Source organism: Motacilla alba, chromosome 4, assembly GCF_015832195.1.
Source record: "Motacilla alba alba isolate MOTALB_02 chromosome 4, Motacilla_alba_V1.0_pri, whole genome shotgun sequence".
Classification (NCBI taxonomy): Eukaryota; Metazoa; Chordata; class Aves; order Passeriformes; family Motacillidae; genus Motacilla; species Motacilla alba.
Genome location: NC_052019.1, coordinates 24,409,818 through 24,430,655, shown reverse-complemented (window position 1 = coordinate 24,430,655; position 20,838 = coordinate 24,409,818). Strand labels below are relative to the sequence as shown.

Genomic DNA, 20,838 nt, shown 5'->3' with positions numbered 1-20,838 from the left:
TTAAGTGTTAAAAGTATGAAAACAGTGGAATAAAATGAAACAACAATATAATGTGAACTTTTAGATGCAGTCAAGTACCTTTAATTTCATAATAATCTACAAATATATGTACATTTTTAAGTCAATTCATCTTCCCACACATACCAAATTCATACCATTTAAAGTCAAGTATGTTCCCTCTCACAGTGATAAATCCCATATTAGCTCACTTTGCTACTGTCTGCAAAAAGCTCTCATGATCTGGAAGATCAGATGTTACTGATTTCTATTTGTCAACTTCTCTCTTTAGAACACGTATAAAGGCATCTCTTGGAACCTCAACATTGCCAATTTTTCTCATCAACCTCTTGCCTTCTGCTTGCCTCCTTAAAAGCTTCATTCTTCTTGTGATGTCGCCACCATACTGTGAAAAAAAATAAAAATTACTAAGCCTAAACTACAACTGCAGCTTCAGTATATTCCAGCCACACAAAACTCAAGGGTTTAAAGACAGTCAGAAGGGCTGGTTATATTTTGACAAAAAGATTACTTTTTTATACACTCCAACTAGTTTGGCCTAAAGGCCACTAGTTAAAAAGAACAAGGAAGAAAATAAGCACATTAATTTGGACAACTGAGTGTTGAACTCTGTCACCTAAATATATACATTCCTGTAAGTCTGGCTGACACTAGACAACACATTAGATCCAAATCCCCTTGGAATAGCAGCAGAATACCAGCTCAGATACACTGTGGCATCCTGACTAGCATTAGGTGCTTACATCTAGAAAAACGACCTAAACCCCTGTACAGTGTTGAACAGTCACCATCCTACAGCTGTGCTTAGCAGAATTCTATTGCAGTTATGAGAAAGGGACACTTGTTTAATATTTTCCAATATGTTCACTTCAGAGAGTTGAATCCAAGCTAAATAAGAGGCATCACAGTTTTCTAACAGCTTTGTTGAGTCTTGTCCATAGTCAACTATTGTACATTTAAAGCTTTATTACAATGTATTACTGCGAACCTAAGTAGAAGTTTAATCACAATCAAGTCTCAAAAGAAGCACATTTATATTTCCTTCTATCACCTAAAAGCCATTTTAGGAAATATAAAGTTACCTATATGGTTATGTACACAAACACACATTTACTGTGTGTCTGCAACTATTAGAGAATGATGAGATGAAACAGACACACTCAAAGTGTGTGACTGAAAATGCCATTACTTTATCTGATCCACTCTTCAAGCTGCAGCAAGGGGTTACAAGAGTTGGATTTTCAAATAAAAGCTTAAAAGTATCTGTTAGAATTCCACAGACACTTAGAAGCACAAGCAGAATATGTCTTTTCTGTGTTTCTAGGAAGAGATGGGCATATTATGTTAGTAGGACTCTAAGGTTTACAAATGTCAGAAACATGAAGGAAATAGAAAAAAATACCTACACATTTTGCCACAACGTTTTTTCTGTAAGGCTTCAGCCTGCAAAATAAAGTAACACATACACCTTTACATATTAGAACATCTGCATGTGAAGCTAAGTACTTGAGTTGATAAAATGTTACTTGTTTTTCTGCTAGTTTTGTAAGATGCTTTGGCATCATAACATTTTCAGATTTTGTATACAAAATATGAAGCTTTAAACAGAAGATGTAATTCAGAGTTTTTAATTCTAGAAACATCACATAAGGCATATAATATGTATATAAAGAAATTACAATCTTGGCTTTTTGTCTGGAATTTCTGCTATGACTCACAGGAAGCGTTACATCCCTTGTATATACACGTATAAACAAATTCTTACAGCTCCTCTGCCTGAATTCTGACCTTTAATTATTTTATCACTATTTAAATCCTATTTAAACAGCAACAGAAAAACGTGATGAGAAACACCACATCAAGGAAATGGTTTGCTTTAAAGAAGCATGTGCTAGGAAACTGTTTTTGTGTTCAGCTGCAACATACTTCCTTTGGAACAGCACAAATCAGCTATTTTTTTTGCTGACATTCACAGCAAAGTATTCCACAACTAGCTAATTTTTTTCAGTAGTAGGAAACCTTTTCCACTGCCAAAAAGGAAGTGGACAAGTGTGTTGGAAAGTTACACTTTATCCACTAAGTGCAATTCTGACCCCAAGCAAACTAAAATAGAAATACAGTTTCTTTGTATAAATTTAATTCAAAATGTTTAGTCAATAGTCACTGCTCAAATGTGGTTTTTTAATTCAAGTAGCATATATCAAGAAAAATACAACTTTATAGCAAGCATATATCAAGAAAAATACAACTTTATAGCAAGCATATATCAAAAAAAATACAACTTTATAGCAAAATCAAAGTCCTGTAATGTATAAAACTAGGTAAGACTTCACAAGTCTGTATTTCACATATCTTAAAATACAGACAGAAAAAAAAAAAAGAAGGGAACAGAAGGGCTTCACTTACGTTTCTCTTGCAATGATTTTCTTGCCAATGGCAGCCTGGATGGCTATTTCAAACAACTGTCTAGGAATAGTCTCTTTTAAACGTTCACATAGGAGTTTACCAGCAGCATAGGCTTTATCACTGAAAAAAAAACAAGTCAGCAACACTAAAAATATATCCATAAATCAAACTGTTTGATTGAAGGATTTTAGTAGAGGTTTTCCTCTTCTTAACTCAGAAGATAAGCTGATCAGATCAAATTTTACATCTAATATGTGGTCTCTGTATGTCACCTGTTTCATACTAACAGGTGATAAGACTGTATTAACCTCAGTATATAACATCATATAAAGTATTTATAAAAAACACCCTGATTATCCATCACAAGGGAAGACATTTTGAATACTGCCATAGCTTCAAGTGAAATTTTAAACTAGGCCAAGGAGAATTTTCATTGATCGTAGGCCCAAGTGGTCAAAATATACATATTACAGAGTGCTTTCAAAGCCTGGTTTTATATCATATAAAAAAATAAATTAACATACTCTTGTCATCTGCTAATAAAAATGATCTAGCTATATTCAGCATCTGCATATGCTTCAGGTTTTGGAAAGAGAAAACAACAAAAGGTCTAAAGAAGCTACTAACAGATACTTTCATAAGCCATTAGAAAGAAATGGGTCTATCTGTATAAAAATATCCATATTTAGCAGATGTTTTTTGCCAACATACATGTTTTCAGGTAGTGGCAATGTGACTCCTTGCTACCTCTACAGAGCAAACAGTTTAAACATGAAGTACTTAAGTCATGCTCATGGAGTGTTACAGTTTTAAGAGGTACATATATTGTACAGTAAGAACAATTGATGACTATCTTAATACCGAGCTTACAGTAATCTCTGTAATGCTTTCTCTATAAATGTCATTCAGCATAATTCTTAGAGATGCAGTTTTTACAGTGGAAGACTGAGAATACCTGCAGCAAGAGCAAAATGACTGCAACTATGAGTTTAAAAAAAAAAACAACCAACTGAAACCTAAAGCCAAAAGAAAGGTTGTCAGTTTTAGTGAGAAAAACAGTTCAGGGTACAGGCTAAATTGATAAAAAAAAATACATGTTAAAGCAATAACTAACTTTTGCAAGGTAGCCCACTCAATTTTGCATGTTTTCAGGTAGATTGCTAAACACTGCATGCTTATGAGAAATGCATTAACTAGCAATTGTATGTAAGACAGTTACTCCCCTTCAGCCACGTGATCCTTCTGAACAAGGCAAGAGGCCTATTTTCCTATGCCAGCCTTCTGGAGTTACAGAATTCGAAGGATTTCAAGATTGCAGTAATGTAAGAAAATATGAAAATATACAAATATTTAGCAACTACAAGTATTTTAAGAAGGAAAACCAAACAACCTACAAAAGTAGGCATTATTGGAAAGGGATGCTGAAATTACAGAAGGGAGCCTTGTAAAAACTTTGTGAGAAGATAGGGGACAGGCTGGAAATAGGAAAGGCATTATTGTCACCTCTAATGCCTGAAATGCTCATAGAAATGGAATCATTTTAGCAAAAAAAATTCTGGGATAAGTGCATACAGTAAATATTTACATTCTCCTGGTACTCTGTCTGGAAACAAGGTAACAACAAACTTCTGTGGAACAGGAATTACTGTGAGAACAAAATCATTTTTTGTCAGTATTAAGCATCATAAATGATTCATATGGCATCTCCTAGATGGAGATGCACTTAAATTTTTCCAGCCTTTTAGAAGATTGGCATTTTGCCAAATGTATTTCTTTCTCTCTGCCCTACATTTTCCACAAAAATATGATATCCAGTACTTAAGCTGAGAAAGGAAAGTAAAAAAATTGCTATTAATTATGACATTTATTTCCTAATTTTCATACTACAAAATGCTTCTCCTTTTCAGTGGTAATGAAGGTGGTCAGATGAAAAAATCTTCAATGCTCACAGACATTTTTCATATTAAGAATAACACATATACCTAGAGTCATTTAGAATCATATAATCATTTAGGTCAGAAAAGACCTTAAGATCATCAAATCCTATTAATAGACAATGTTTTCATTGTTATTCCTTCTGTATAAGGAATCCAGTAAACCTACTTGTGTATGATAGTTGCCAGTTCTTCAACTGGATTTCCATTTAGAAGAATATCCATTTTGATTAGGTCTGCTGATTGGTAACCTGCATCTTCATAATCAAAACTAAAAAAATAAAAGCAGTTCAAAAATTAGTCATGATATTGTATAAATTGTATTTTGCATTCTTTTTTCCATAGATTTTATAGAAATATTTCTTAATAAAACACTTGAACTTTTTAATATAATGGGAGTACAGTTTTCAGTAGTCCCTCAGTACATCTTCACACTAGAAATGTACTGCACATAATGTCCCCTCCAATGCAGAAAGATGTCATCTTGACTTCGAGGATGTCTTTCCAGTCTAATGAGCAATTAGAAATCTACATGCTTAATGCAGTCTTAGAGAACCCTTCTACACAGCTTTTGAACACTCAATGTCCTGAATGTCACAGGAATCAAACACCAATCCAAGACTGTCTTCTTTTCATCCTCTCATTTGACAAACTTTTTATGTGACCCTTATTATCACTGCCTCTGACAACCAAGTTTTTCACTTAGTTTCCAAACCAGATTTCTTCTTTGGTAGGTGTGGGACTTGCTGTCTGTGTGGTAGTTAGCAAAAATTCTTAAAATGGAAGAGATGCAGAGGTGATGTATGCAATAGACAGAGACAGATAGATAGGTAGGCAGGTAGGTAGGTAGGTAGACTGACAGACAGATAGATAGACAGACAGATAGATGGATCTTGCTTGTATAATTGTGGAGGATCATCAATATCTCTGCAATGTGGTCAAATCTGAAATACTAGAAAGGGGGGGAAATCCTTTGAGATTATTTCAAAATTCTTCTATCTCAGTTGGCTTAATAACCACAGATGTGTGAATGGATCCATGTAACAGAAATATGATTACTGAGAGCACTACATACACAAGCTGTATTAAGGAGTCAATTAGGAAATAAAAACAAATAAATAAGATAATGCAACATCCTTGGCAATCATCCCTAAATCAAAGGAAAGCCAGTGTAATTCTGGTAATGGGATAGTTTCTGGATAAACAGGTTAGGTTTTATGTAGCGGAAGAGCTAGATGCAGAGAGGAGATTAAAAATTTCCATCCCTCTGTTTCTTCTGCCTTGCCTCTCCACTTTTGTTTATGCTTTTGCTGCATATATATATAAACCTGGGCAAGACATGTCTTACTTACACTTATAAGACATAATTAAAGAAAACATAAACTCAAAGCAAATTCATTCCTTCAATAACATTCATTTTTATGTTTATAAAATAAATAATGTAATTAGGTATACCAGTTCCTATTGTGTAACATATCCCATTAATGACATCTCAACATACCAGGTTTGTGAGAGCCATTGAGCCTCCTGGAGCACAAGCTCATCGCCATGCAGCGTTTTCACTTCCATTAAACTCACAAAGGCTCTTCACAAACATCTGAGCACTGTACTAGACTCTGAATTCATAGCAGCCACCCACAACAGTAAATTTTGTCTCAAAATACACACGATTTTCCTTTTTCACATAATAAAGCATGTACGTAAAGTAAGTACTGTTTGTTTTAAATACTACATTGTTTTTACTAGCTTTAAATAATCAATGTGGTTATATTCCCTTTTCCATCAAGAGACAGTTCATACAGTAAGTAGTACAGTTTCAGTGATTCCATTGAAAAAAAATGTACAGTGTCACTTCAGACAAGGTCAGACCATTTAGGTCTTACTCATATAGATGAGCCAGTGCCACTCCAGGGGGTGCCCTTGAAAAATACACTCATTGCCAAAAAGAATGATTATTAGGTAGTGACACACTTTTCATGTTTTTCAGACTTATTTCCATCAATTTTCACAGTGAATCTAATCCATTCAAGGTGAAGAGAGACTAGATTTGCAGCACCATCATAAAGGAATATTCTTCACTTGTGCCTTTCCCCAGCTGTTCCTCAGGCCTTTTTTCACCATACCACTCCCCTTCAGGGTCCAGGGTGGGAAGAGGAGAAGGGAGAACTTGGGAGGTAGTTACCTTGCATAGCCAGAAGACAGAGACTTAAGAGCATCATAAAAATCCACCACAATTTCATTCAGTGGAAAGAGGTATTTTAGCATAACCCTGTTTTCATCAATGTACAACATATCTTTCTGGACTGCCCTACGATCCTAGACAAATAAAAATTGTTTCAGTTTCCCTTGAAATTTTCTACAAAAAATACAAAGCAAATTAAAATGAACAGCAATCAAGCAACAGAAGAGAATTCCTGTACTTAAGCCCCAAAGTAACTTTCTTATTGGTAGTTTGCTGAAGTCCCAGGACAAACTGCAGCACTGTAACAAATGAAGTGGTTGTAACTAATGCTGAATTTCTTGAATTGAAATCCTTGACAGCTTCTGCTTACTGCTGCTGCAGTAGGACTTGCAGGCTCATCTTCTTTCCTCTCAGGAGGGTGTTCTTAAAGTTATTTTAGGAATTCTTTTCAATAGATTTTATTCTTCACTGTACTGCTTTGTATTATGCATTTTGGAATGTTAAAAGCTAAGAAAAATATTGTGAAGAAATAAAACAAACACAATATGCATGGCAGTTGAAACATTTTCAATTAGAAGCATTCCAAATACAGTTAGGCAAATTTGGCCATCGCTATCCTATATTTACTTTCAGTGAAGTACTGAAAAAAGTACATGGACACATAGTCAGAAGAGTTGGCAGAAGTTGTACTCCCATGAATATACTTCTAAAAAAACCAATACATGTTATTCCCCTGCTGCAGACTCCATTGTTTCAGAAGAAAAGAACTAGCTATGAATTAGTCTAGCACAGACCAAGCACTTTGCTGTCACTGAACTTCATAATTAACTTTTCAATTTATGGATTCTGTAGTTCAGAATTTTACAAATAAAATGTTAAAAATTATTTTATCTTTCAAAAGTATTTAATAATTGCTTCAAAGATACTATTTAGGTAGTAATATCTATTATACTATCTTGTGTTTTCACTTTAAGTATGAGATGAAAAGCTTAAAAATGCAAAAGACAAAATTAAAGTTATACACCAACCTGACACAAGGCAATTATTTTCCCAATATATTCATGAGGTGTTACAATAGTACCAAGAACAGTTGGCTCCAAATATTCTGATACTGAAAGTTTATCAGGAAACTGAGTAGGGTTGATAATAGTAATCTGGTCTTTTCCATACTCCTGAAAGCAAATAAACCAGATATTGTAATTTTAGAAGTAAGTAAAATGAACAGCAAAGGAGACGAATTGAAAAAATGCTAAAAAAATTTTCAATTGCCTGAAAAGATTGGTGCATTATGCAAGCCAAGTTTAAACCAAGGATGATTTTAGAAGAGATTTTTATAAAACATATAGAAGTCTGTTAGCAGCATATCCTTAAATATCATTATGCAGAAATAAGCTTTTGACTTGGGAAATTATAGAAATACAAAAAAACTTTACAATCAATCTTTCCAGATCTCTCTCTCCCCTGTAAATTGAGGATCTTTTTTCTTACTTCAACTTGATCCTCTAAGTTACTATTACACGGCTTCAACAGAAGACCTGCTCTAAATATTTTAGAGCTCAGTGGTGGGGATTTTCTTCCCTAAATAGAACTTTGGGTTCAGGCTCCCTCATATGCTGAAGTGGATTTAGAAATGAAGTTTTTGATTCCTGTGTAAGTGCTTTCATAACCTACTTTTTCCAGTCAAACATCCCAGTAAGGGCTGGAATTACCCTGCCAAGGTAAAAGGAACATTATGCTGCTTATTGCATAAATGCAACTTCCCTCTCCTCCAAAGCAAGTGATTACACCATTTCCACTGACAGAGACCAAACTTCCAGCACTGTTTGAAAAGAATCCCACATCAACAGTCCAGAATCACACACTAAAGGTGTCAACTACTTCATTCCTAGCTGCTATACTGCCTGAGTAAGAAACCAAAACACCAGAGAGATAAAAGGTTTATGCCTCACACCTTGCAAGTACAGAAACCTTTCTTAGACAAGCTTTTAGAAATTTACAGAACAATCAGCCAGTCAATTTGCAACCTCCTCTGTCAGCAGGTGCTCTAAATCTACCTCTTTCTCTCTCTAAAACTCAAATACAGTAATTCTATTTGCACTCAGTTTAATGAAGTTAGCACAGGCCCATTTAATTATGATCAAAAAAATCTCACTTTCTTTCACCAGCCCCTACCAATCTACAGTATCATCACAAGCTATTCCTAGAAACATTCATGTTTTCTGACAGATAAAGCCTGGAAGATTATTTCACCTGCTTTTAATGCAGTCCAGTCCGAAAGCACTTAAAAGAGTACAGCAAGATATGTGTCCTATACTCCCATTTTCAAGGAAAAGTATAAGACATAAAAAGAGAGTGCTTGAAAGGAAAGGGGAAAGAGCAGTTAACATCCTTAAAAAACTAAAAACTATTTAAGCAATATACTGGTGCTTCTAATGCTTACTATAGAATACAGTACTAGCCTACATTTTAAAAGAGACTCTAGATGTTTATTATATTTGCATAATTTTAAAATGAATTTAACATACCTTTATCAACTTTGCTGAGGAAAGAACAGCTTTATATGGAACTGTAGGTGCAGTCAAAATAACAGACATGTTATACTCTTGCTCCAAACGCTGATTAAAGACTTCCATATGTAGAAGACCAAGGAAACCCAATCTGGAAAATAAATACCCTGTTGGTAAAAGTATTTGTGTATCCCCTGGATTTCACAGTGGTCTTCTCCATTCTCTAGCATGTTTACAGTGCTAGTATGGCAGTATCAGGCAGAGCAAACAACCTTCAAGGGACCAAATAATCCTACAGTTTAATTAAGTCTTGGAGAACAAAAACTGTTAATCACGAGAATTTTCATTCTCAGTGCAAACAGAGAATGTAAGAAAATCAAATGAAATTAAGGATCTTTAATTTGAATTACAGCTTTTAATTTTGAATTAAGTTTAATTCTACCTTCAGTTTACTTAAATAAGTATTCTTAATTTATGAACGGTTTCAAAAATGAAAGCAGCACAAAAACCTCACCTCCATCCAGCTCCTAAGGCAAGGCTACTGTCACGATGAACCGTTACACTGGAGTCATTCAATGTCAGCCTTTCCAAAGCACTTTTGAGATTATTATATTCTGTTTGATCTATTGGATACATTCCTGTCAAAACATATTAAATAGAAGTGATGTGACAGAGAGTTTTAGCTACTGTGTACCTGGCTTTCGAACATGCCACTTACAGTTAAGAGAGTAATAAAATCAGGAATAGTTACTTTCTGCTCCATCAGTTTTTAAATGTGAAAAACAACATGAGGATTCTTTATTCCTCAAAAAAATAATTAGCCAAAACATAAAAAATGTTATAGATTACCTCAGAATTAACATCTAAACCATAATGGTAGCATCACTGTACTCATCGAATCCTTCACATTTGTGGAAGATTCACAGCTGAGTATAACCACTGTTTTGCAGTGTAAATGTATAGACTTCACTGAGATGTTCCCTCAAAGCTAAGAGTGAGTGAAAAATAAAAAGCATCATTTCAAAGTTGCAAGTATTTCTCTATTCTTTCAAAATTAATCAAAACAGCTGTTTGTATAAGTACTGCCTGAAACAGATTTTACTGTATCACTTTTCACATCCATGTATGCTCAGAAAATGTCATCTACATCAGGATGCAACACTCATGCACACAAAAACATCATCTACATGCCCTAGTCTCCACGAGGCAGCTCAAGTGACTTTTACACACTGCTTCACAACAGGTCTAGAAAATTATTTACAGAATTCTTTTCTAAAGCCACCTTCTGTAGCATTTGTAGTAGTTACTGAAGCTAGTAGCAACAGCTCAATGGAATTATTCAAACTCAAAAAGTCAAATATTTTACAGGATTATTCTGCATATTAGCTCTGGCAGTTTACCATGCTTAACAAAAATGAAACAGCTGCTAAATTTTCAAAGAAGAAAAACCAACACAATAATTACAGAAACCTGATTATCAAGATGAATAATTCCCTCTTTTTTTTTTTTTTTAATTTCAACCCTTCTTTTCCAGCTATTAAAAGTTTACTGGCATTAAAAACAATAATGATGTTTTGTGTTGTAATCATGCAAAACCAGTCAGCATTTATTACTTATCCTGTTAAGTCACAGGAAAACACAAAAATCTACATAAGTGACACATCTCAGCTAAAATTCTAACCCCCCCAACTCTTCATTACTCTTAACATGTCTTCTTTTAAAAGTTCTAACAGCTCTTGCTCTTGTCAATGGAAAAAAGTAGCTCCGCTTTATATTGAGGTACTCCTCACCTGCAAAAACCATTGGCTTCGCTGACTTAAAGCCAGGCAAAGGCTCCACTGGCTGTTTATACAAAAACAGTGTGTCTCCTATTTGGGCTTCTGTTACTTCTTTCATTCCAGCAATCAGGTACCCCACCTGTCCTGCATAGCTAAATAAAATTGTTATTATATGGACATGATTATTGGCATTAGTAGTATTTCTACTATTTTTCTACTTGATTTAGCCCAGACAGAAATTCTAAATAAATCACCCCCTTAAAAGCCCATATCCAAAGTCCAGAAGTGAGATTTAAGTTGTTTCACCTCTGAGTTGTGAACAGTCTCAACTAGTTATTTTCCTGTTACAGCTGAACAGTACATTTATGATCCTGGATTTTGAATACTGTGTTGCTCTCAGTTTAAAAGCTGGAGCTAGACCCTTGAGAAGCTCCTAACACAAAGAAACCAGAACAGTTCCCAGCTGTCAGCACAGGAAGTTTCATATACCAGTGGGATGAAACTACACAAACACTTTCCAACAGCACATTATGCTAATAGAAGGAGAATACATGGTAAATATTGAGTAAAACACAGTGTACTGGTTTTGGCTGGGTTGGAGTAACTTTCTTCAGAGCAGCCTAATATGGAGCTGTATTTTGGAACTGTGACTGAAACAAGTGTTGATAACATATCAATGTTTAGGTATTGCTGAACAGGCCCTCTGGATTTCTCGCTATGCCCTTGCAAGCTAACAGACTAGGGGTGTGCAAGAAACTGAGAGGTGACACAGCCAGGACAACAGACCCAAACTGGCCAAAAGGGCATTCCATACCGCGGAACATCATGCTTAGCAATACAAAAGAAGTGTAGTCTTTCCAAGGCTTTTACTTGCAGACTAGCAGGACATCAGTCTGCTTGTGGGAGGTGGTGAATAATGGACTGTCTTTGCATCACTTGTTCTTATTTCTTTTTTTTTTTCTCCTTCACTTATTAAACGGTTTTCATCTCAATCCACAAGTACCTCCTCAGTTCTCATCCCAGTAGGGTTGGGGAGTGAGCAGGGGGCTGGCTGGGTTGCTGGCTGGGTTCAACCCACCAGACACAGTAATGTAACCTGAAAATGACCCCAGTAAAGTCATCAATGTGTATTTGGATGCACACTGGTAAAACTCCACTAATTCTAAGTACCTGATTTTCTTCCCACTGCTGCCATTGAGAAGCCAGTTTCTGGAAGCTGTTGCATTCATGGATTTTAAGTTTTCCACCCTCAAAATATGCTGCAGCAATAACTAAGATGAAGCCCCATTCCCTTCCACTCTCAAACAGGGCAGTTCCTAGAAATAAATTGGACAGCTGAATAAGAATATAGCCTTTAAACACCTAGCTGTCCAGATGTTCCATGTACTACAAAAGATAATGGATTCCTCCCACAGCAATGCCCAAAAAGCACTTCCTTAAACCTTCTACCTCAGCGTGCCCAAAATAAAAAATGACACAGTGCATTAAATTGCAAATAGTAATTATTAAAAAACCCACCACCAAAGAATAAGAACAAAAACCTAGATATCTCCCAGTTTTTACCTCTCAAAGCAAAAATCAAACAGAAATGCAGGACATTGTAGCTTACCCCAATATATGATTTGTTCCACTGTAAGAAGTTTTTACTTACAGCTTATGTGTTGGCTGTTCATTTGGAGTCAGAATTCCAACTTCATTAACTTCATATCTTTTCTTAGTGTGTGCAGACACAATTTTCTGTCCCTTTGCAATCTCCCCACCAAACAGTGCAATGTTAGCTATGACACCTCGGTAGTGGTCAAAGGTAGAGTCAAATACTAGGGCTTTCAATGGCTCAGCAGTATTACACTGGGGTCTGTCACCAAAAAAGATTAGAACAATATATTATGCAGTGTGTTTTCATTCAATATTGAATGAGCAAGCATGTCGACCCCAAACACTTTAATTGAATCATACCAGGTTGGAAGAGATTTCCTGATCCACCTGATCCAACTTTTCTTGGCAAAAGCACTCTTGGCTTAACAAGATGGCCTAGCACCCTGCCCAAACAAACCAGAGTGTCCAATGGTGGGGAATCCACCACTTTCTTGGAGAGATCATTCCAATGTCTCTTTGTGGCTACTGTTTAAATACCAGAACACAGCAAAAGGTCTCCCTTAAGCCTTCTTTTCTCAAAGCTGAAGAAGTCCATTTTTCTCAGCCTTTCCTCAAAGGGCAAGCTGCCCAGTCTTTAGATCATCTCTGTGGCCCTTCTGTGGCTTCTCTTCAGCCTGTCCACATTTTCTGCACAAGAAGAGACCAAAACTGAACACAGTATTCCAGTGTGGACTGACCAACACTGAGCAGAGTGGGATAATGACTTCTTCATCTCTGCTGTTGATATCCTTGTTGAGGCAACCCAGCATGCTGCTGTCTTTCTTTGCTGCAGCAGCACACTGTTCACTCATATTGACTTTGTTAACCTCTAGGTCCTTTTCCACAGAGCTGCTCCCCAGCTAGGTAGATTCCAGCCTGTGCTGTGCTCCTGAATTATGTATTCCCAGGTGCACGACCTTTGCCTCTGTTAATTTCATAAGGTTCTTGTTAGCCCACTCTTCCAGCCTATCTAGGTCCTCCTGCAGAGTTGCTCCCCCTTTCTGAAGTGTCTACTTCCCCTCTCAGTTTGGTATCACTGAAAAATTTCACTAGGGCACAAATCCTAACTTCCACACCACTTATGATGCTAAGAAACAGCATTGAACCCAATGTGGAACCCTGGCAGACCCTATTTGTGGCCAGTCTGAAAAGGAGCTATTTACCACCACCCTCTGGGTGCAGTTTGTCAGACAGTTCCCATGACACAGACCACTCCAGACTGTAACACAATGGTTTCTCCAAGAGTCTCTGAGAAACCTTATCAAAAACCTTAAAGATTCAGGTAGAGAGAAATCCAGGCAGCCAGTGTCCACCACTCACACTACACAGCAGGTTATTCTGCTGTAGAAGGTGATCAGGTTTGTCAAGCACAATACGCCCTTGGTGAATCCCTGCTCGCTTTTCCCAATCACTTACTTCATCTGATTTGTCATAGGCCCCAGGAGGATTTGCTCCATACCATTTCCAGGGACTGCAGTAAGACTGAGGGGCCTATAAATTCCCGGATCCTCCTTTAAGTTCTTTTTGTAAATTGGACATTAGCATTCTTCCAGTCTTCTGGGATGTCCCCTGATCTCCATGGCTTCTCTACAAAGAGCAGCTTTGCACAGACACAACCAGCTCTCCTACAATCCTCAGATAGATACTACCAGAGCCAATGGATGCACAGGGGTCAGGCTCCTGTAACTGTTCACATACCAACTCCTTCTTTTCTGACAAGTGGGTCTGTGCATCAACCTGCATTTTTGCTCCCCAGGCCTAAAGCCCAATGGTGCTGGTAAAGACAGAGGTGAAAAAAATGTTCCTCTGCTTTTCAGCCTTGCTGGTGACTAATTCACCTCTCCTGTTTAAGCACAAGTCACTGTTTTTCTTCTGTTTCTCCTACATCTCTCTATAAAATATTTTCTTTAAATTAGATGCATATTAAGTGTAAAACTACTGCCAATACCATATAAATGCAACGCACGATTTTTTAATCACTTTATAAGGTTAATTAGATACATAATTAAATACAGACTTACGGTGGGATCTTCTCAATGACCTTTTGAAGAACTTTTTCAACATTTGTTCCTTGTTTAGCAGAAATCTAAAACAAAGCCAACAAGAACTTTATAAGACACATCTTACACTTATTAATTTAATAGTGTCATGTGTACTTAGTTTGGGTGGCACCCATAAAAGCCCTCAAAAGGACATTCTAGAATGCTATTACTAAGAAATACTGTTTTGTTTTTTGTGAATGGCAATTATTTTTATGATAAAAATGAAAACGATTTATGGATTGACAGTGAGAAATAATTTAAAATCTCGGATTCCATTCCTCAAAAAATACTAGAATTTTTAGGTGAAAGTTATTTTCTCCACTATTACAGGAGACAAACTTCAAAGAAATTCTTATGTCAGACAAGAACAGGCAGACAGATAGCAGTCTCTTAATTTACAACATGCACATGTCAGTCATTAGTTACAAAGTTATATTATCAGCCGTGTTATAAAACTTAGAGATCTTACTCTTATACATTCATCTGTAGGGATATCAAACAGCTTTTCAATTTGTTTTTCAACTCGTTCAGGGTCTGCATTTTTCAAGTCAATCTGTAAAACAACAAACTTCTAAATATACAAGAAATCACATTTCCCACATCATCCAGTACTGTAACTTTCAAAAGTACAGCAAAGAACCTTTATGTATTTATGAGTAAATATTGTCCATCTTTAGGAAAAGATCAATATTCATTTTATAAAGTCTTCCTTCCTTGATTTTGGGAAGGATCCCACCCGTAACCAGTCTAGTTTTAGCTTGTTTCATTAGGGAAAACACCTTTGTCCGAGCTGGTAAAAATCTTTAGTTTAAAAAGTAACTTGAAATCATTAAGTGCTACCTACACTGTTTATAGGCTCACATATTAAGTACAATATAAATCTACAAAAAGCAATTAACATAAGCTGAATATTAATCTTGTGATTCCAATAACACAGATCTCAAAATTATAGAGAAAGTAACACTTAGAATTTCATTTAAAATTAAGACTCCACTTTTTAAATACTGAGCTCCTAGTCATGTCATTTCCTCAATATTTATGAACTTTTAACATCACCAATACCAACCATAAACCCAGCACTGCAAAGTCCACTACTAAGCATGTCCTTAAGTGCTACATTTTTAATTGCCTAAATGTATTTAATGAAATTAAAAATTTCACAGCAGTTAAATTGTAAAATTTTACACAGACAGCAAATACAGAAAATTCCTAGTAATGTTATATCTAAATCCTATAAATATTATAATAAATAACTTTCTTTTTTATGTACTTCTCTTTGAGGTTACATTTCTGATCAGCACTATAAACATTTAAACAACCCAAGTATTTAGCAGAAAATGCTAAAAACTTTATTACCTTATTTATGACAGGAATTATTGAAAGCTGTGCTTCAAAGGCAAGGTAGAAGTTTGCCACTGTCTGAGCCTGAATACCCTAGAAAATAACATTGTAGCATTTAACACAGAAACCTCCTCAGTTTTTGTGTGGTTTTGGAGAGTATTTTTAGCCATAATATACAATTTAAGATTATTTTGCTATTCTATCAATCTTTCATTTAGAGATGGATAAATAAAATGGATTTATATGCAACTGCTTTAAAATTCCACTACTATTTTTCTGCAATGTAATACTTTAATGGAGATAGACCAGGGGCAGATACTCTGCCAAAAAAACTAAAAAAAAAAAAAAACCACAAAACCCCAAAACCTAGTTTCCATCTAGCTAAAGGAAATCCTGAAATACTAAATAGAAAACAACTAAATAGAAGAATTAAGTACTACACCTCATTTGCATCCACTACAAGTATGACACCTTGACAGGCAGATAGTGACCGTGATACTTCATAGCTGAAATCTACATGGCCCTATGGAGAAAACAAATGTTTACAATTTCAGGTATTTTTGCAAAGATTTCTGTACTACGTTGTTTTCATCTGTATATATGTTCACATTCTTAGAGAAGAGGAATAGAATAAACACAGGAAGCCAGAAATCTCCTAGTTTTAACTATAAAGACATTTAGATTTGTGTGATTTCAACACTGTTTATATTTAACTTACTGGTGTGTCAATAAGATTTAAGAGGTAATTTTTTCCTTCATGATTGTAAAAGAGAGATGCAGATTGGGCTTTAACTGTAATTCCTCTTTCACGTTCCACTTGAAGTTTATCCAGCACTTGTTTATTACGGTCAGTTTTAGAAATTGTTCCTAAAAATAAGAAAAAAAAAGCTTTATTACCTAATTTACTAGGTGAATCTTGAAAATGCCATTAACCAAAAGTTAACCAAAAGGAAATTAAGCTTTCCCATACAATTAAGCTAAACAAAGGTTTCCAATCAAAAACAAAACAGTTCATCAACTCATTACATTTGTCAAATAAAGTTTACACTATAAAGGTACATAAAATACTATCCTGAATAAGCAGGATAAAAAACATCACCTAAGAGATTAAGAAGTAGCAAAAATTCCCTTGAATTGTAAATAATTTTGATACTTAAGGAAACTTCCCCTCCTACCACTGAGGAAGAGTGGCCCACAGCTCTAAAATCAATCTCAAGTGACAGATGAGCATTAGCACAGAGTGACAGACCTGAATTCAAAATCCCATTCTATCACAGGCATCAGGCAAAAATGTTCATGGTGATGATACATGGGAGTTAATCATAAAAAATAACTTTGATCAGAAGTTTCTCTCCCTGGCTTTGTTTCATTCACCCTTAAATGAGAGTCCAGAACTCCCAGGCCATGAAAGTCCCACCCCTTCTGTCCACCTCAACCACCAGCAGTAAACATCATATACTTAACATGTACTGTTCTAATGGATGACTGGTTAGAATGACAGGGGTGACATCCTGAACATGGAAGATGTCGAAACAAGGAACACCTTGAAACTCTTTTTCAGTCTTTTTCTAAAATATGTACTTCTTTAAATGAATTACACACTTCCTTACACCTAGGTGTAGGCAAATCTCAACCACAAAGTCCATGTATCTGTAACACTCTACAGCTGAGAGCCTAAAAGCACAAGCAACACTGGAGAGCAAAATATTAGAAATTTTAGCAATAATCAATGCTACGGAAACTTAAGATGCCACCTTCCATATCAAGAAAAGGTAGTATAAAATGAGAATGCTTACCTGTAATTTCCAGCAATCTGTCTGCGAGTGTACTTTTGCCATGATCCACATGAGCTATAATACTGAAGTTTCTAATGCTTTCAACAGGATACATTGACATATCTAATTTTTCCTGAAAAACAGGAATTTCTTTTCATAAATCAAGGTTTCAAGGTTTCTATATAGCATATGACCTGGCCTTTAAAAAACCAAAATAATTATTTTAATAATTTTTCTCTAGAAGAAGCACAGGTTGAACAGAAATACAAAAGCCTGAATTGTCACCATTGTTTAAAATGTCAGCATATCACTGTAGACATAGACACATGCATTCTTCTATCATTAAACAATCACAAACTCTGCTGGAAATTGTGTAAAAGGTACTATGTTCCTATGTACATAGGGAGCTGGAAAACCTTGTTTAACAGTTTCACACTGGTGAAACTACTAAACTTAAGGATTAAGAAAACTGGATTCAGGGGGCCATAAAGGATATCATTCTTCAGAAGCACAGTATGACTACAGAGCCATTACCTAGAGACTCAGCGAGTAGTGACCTTATCATAAGGAGCAAGCAGACAGTGAAAAAGGATGCTTCAGTGTGGAAGAAGCCAATCCACACACAAAAGTCAAAGTATTTTATTTATTTACAGTTCTATGCAGAAAGGGGCACTTGGTGGAAAAAGCCAGCAAACAAGTATCAGAACTTTATACTATTTATACATTTTAGCAAACAGAGGCATTAATATCCACTGCCTAAAAGTTACATAGTTGTCTTTTAATCCCTATTCTATTGGTTAAATGATTCCCTCACTTCTTATGCTAGTTAGCCAGCATGGTCTCATTCTCTTGAGTCGGTGGGTTTCTTGGTCTGTGGTCGTGATCTTCCCCTGCCAAAACTACCTTTTTACCCAGCCAGAGCCGCTTTCAGCACACTTGCTGAGCTGGCTTTGTTCGTTCTTTCCTTATGCTGGGAGCTCTGTCCTGGCCCGTGAATTCTGCATTCTTTGTGCCCACTACTAACAGTACATGCTCCTCTCCAAGGTCTGTTAACCTATCCCTAGAACTGACATCACTGAAACATGTCAAGCCCTACACCTTAGCAAGGCAGCTCCACCAAGGATTAACGCATCCTTCTTCGCTCCTGGAGGCCAGCGTGGGCTGCCTGGCAATGCGGCGAGCCCCAGAGGGGCCGGCAGCAGCCGGCCTGGGGCAGGAGCCCGGGCTGCCCGCGGACTCACCTTGCCGCGGGAGCTGTAGGGCCGCCCGCACGCCGCGGGCAGCCAGGCCGGACGGCAGAGCGGGCCGGCGGCGGGGCAGGGGCTCGGCAGCCGTGCTCCCCAGCGCAGCGCCGCCCGGCCGGCGAGGGCCATGCCGCTGGCAGCAGCGCAGCTCAGCTCAACTCAGCCCAGCCCAGCCCAGCCCACCATGGGCCGCTGCCCTCAGGCCGCGCAGAGCGGGCGCGGCGGCCCGGAAGGGCCGGGCCGGGAGGCGGCGGCCGCGCTGTGACGCGGAGGAAGCGCTGCCGGGGCAGGCGGTGGGACCGGGGAGCGCTGCTGCCGGGAATTGCTGCTCGGCTGGCATTACAGATGGCTTTATTGCCTGGCATGCCGGCTGCTCGGCTGGCACATGGCTGATGTGGCCGCCAAAGCTGCGCTCTGTTAAGTTCTGGAAGCAGAAGAATGTTGTATTCTCAGGCGCGTTTTCCGTGTGTTACTCTTCATCACAGTCTTTGCGGGTCTTCCAGATATTTTTCTAGCTTGTATCTTTCCTAGTTTGGCGTTCATTAGTGACAGCGTGTTCCACTGCTTTTTACTGAATTTTTTGTATTAAGGGAAAACGTGCAGGCAAGGGTCACTGTTCTGTTTATATTGGCTCCTCCTTTCTCTTTTGCTCAGTCTAATTAAGATTTCAGCTGTAGCTATGTGAAATATTTCAGAAATGCCAGCAGACTACTTAGCTAAGAAAACTGCAAATGGTTAACCAGATTCACACTCCAGAGATGCGCCAAAGGAAGCAAGACAGTAAATTTTGAGGGCAAAATCATTTAAAGGAGGTTTAATTTCAGGATATCAGTATAGAATTCGTACTCCTTTTTAAGTTAGAAGGATTTGGTCTCAAAAGGCTGCATAAAAGTGATAGTGCAGACAGCACAAATTCCATATAAAATTATACAGAATTGTGCAGTAATTAATTTTCTTACGGAGTTCAAGTCATTCTTATGTAGTGCTGGGCTGATCCCATGGAATTTGGGTAGTAATGGACAAAGAGAGTCCTTTGGCAAATTCATGAAAATGTATAGAAGAGTAGAAGTATGTCCTTAAATGGTGAATGAATGCAACAGGAACCAAGAATCCCAAGCCATGATCCAGAGCAGGGGTATGAGTATAGGAGCTATATTTGGAGGAAAACATTCTCCCTGCTACACACAGATTGAGTTTGATGCACTGTAGGTATTGGCTTACCTGTGCAATAGCAGAGAACACCAATACATAGCATTCCTGTCATTCCTAAAGGGATAATTGTTTTCATTGTCCTAAGGTATATGACTATCAAAAAATCTAAGAAAGTACTCTATTAGCAGGAATTAAACTAATATGCTTTAAATACTGCATTAAAGAGAGAGCACTCTTACACTGAGCAGTTTATATAGGTGGCAGATTTCAGCAATTCCAGGAGAAAAGCAGCAGGGGTAGCTAAACCACGTGTTCATACTACCAGGACATGTAGCGATGTGCAAAATCACAAAAATAGTCTCAAAAATAAATGAAAAAAAGCATTACTCAAACCAAATAGGTTGCACTTGCACTCCATATCTACACCTTATAGCACAAAGGCTTGTGTTTACACCACATGCACACTCAGCTGGCTGGATTCAAGGAGCTGTGCTGGAGTAACTGAATGAGCTCATGTGCTGCATCTTCATCCTGGAACTTGTCCTATTGTCATCGAGTGAACAGCTGTGGAGTGACTGCTGGTCCATGCTGCGAGACAGTAGCCCTCAATGTAAAGCTATTTGCAGGTATTTTAGAGTTCTGAGATAGATGAAGAAAAACTGGAATAGAACTGCATTTCAAGCATGACTCATATGAACAAAATATATTAACTAGAATTTCAGATTGGAGGTCCATCATAAGCTAGGATAGTGCAGAGAAAAAATATGGCCATCTGTCTTTATTTTCACTTTTCATCTGAGATAAAAATATGAATCAAATATTAA

At 37.1% G+C, this 20,838-nt stretch overlaps 1 protein-coding gene across 2 annotated transcripts; it reads right to left on the bottom strand.

The window, feature by feature from the left end:
- Window positions 1-53: 53 nt before the first annotated feature.
- Window positions 54-19,106, bottom strand: GUF1 (GTP binding elongation factor GUF1). 2 transcript variants are annotated; one of them, XM_038136272.1, is made up of 17 exons: window positions 18,860-19,106; window positions 17,640-17,751; window positions 16,562-16,710; window positions 16,286-16,366; window positions 15,859-15,936; window positions 14,972-15,055; window positions 14,482-14,546; window positions 12,477-12,680; window positions 10,838-10,977; window positions 9,562-9,685; window positions 9,066-9,198; window positions 7,569-7,712; window positions 6,541-6,674; window positions 4,528-4,629; window positions 2,425-2,544; window positions 1,425-1,461; window positions 54-403 (listed from the first exon to the last, which is right to left on the bottom strand). In XM_038136272.1, exons 1-17 carry the CDS (start codon window positions 18,989-18,991, stop codon window positions 266-268), a joined length of 1,977 nt encoding a protein of 658 aa, XP_037992200.1. In that variant the 5' UTR covers window positions 18,992-19,106; the 3' UTR covers window positions 54-265. The 2 variants fall into 2 exon arrangements, with proteins under 2 accessions (XP_037992200.1, XP_037992201.1); XM_038136273.1 differs by lacking the exons at window positions 14,482-14,546; window positions 14,972-15,055; window positions 15,859-15,936; ... (2 more) ...; window positions 17,640-17,751; window positions 18,860-19,106 and adding an exon at window positions 11,996-12,141 and having other exon boundaries at window positions 12,477-12,618.
- Between the last annotated feature and the right edge of the window lie 1,732 nt (window positions 19,107-20,838).

Excerpts from the sequence above, each read along its gene's own strand:
- GUF1 (XM_038136272.1), bottom strand. The coding sequence starts at position 18,991 with ATGGCCCTCGCCGGCCGGGCGGCGCTGCGCTGGGGAGCACGGCTGCCG. Across the intron at positions 15,937-16,285 it reads TTGTAGTGGATGCAAATGAG|GGTATTCAGGCTCAGACAGT; the intron begins GTGTAGTACTTA and ends GTTATTTTCTAG. Across the intron at positions 15,056-15,858 it reads TAATTCCTGTCATAAATAAG|ATTGACTTGAAAAATGCAGA; the intron begins GTAATAAAGTTT and ends GTTGTTTTACAG.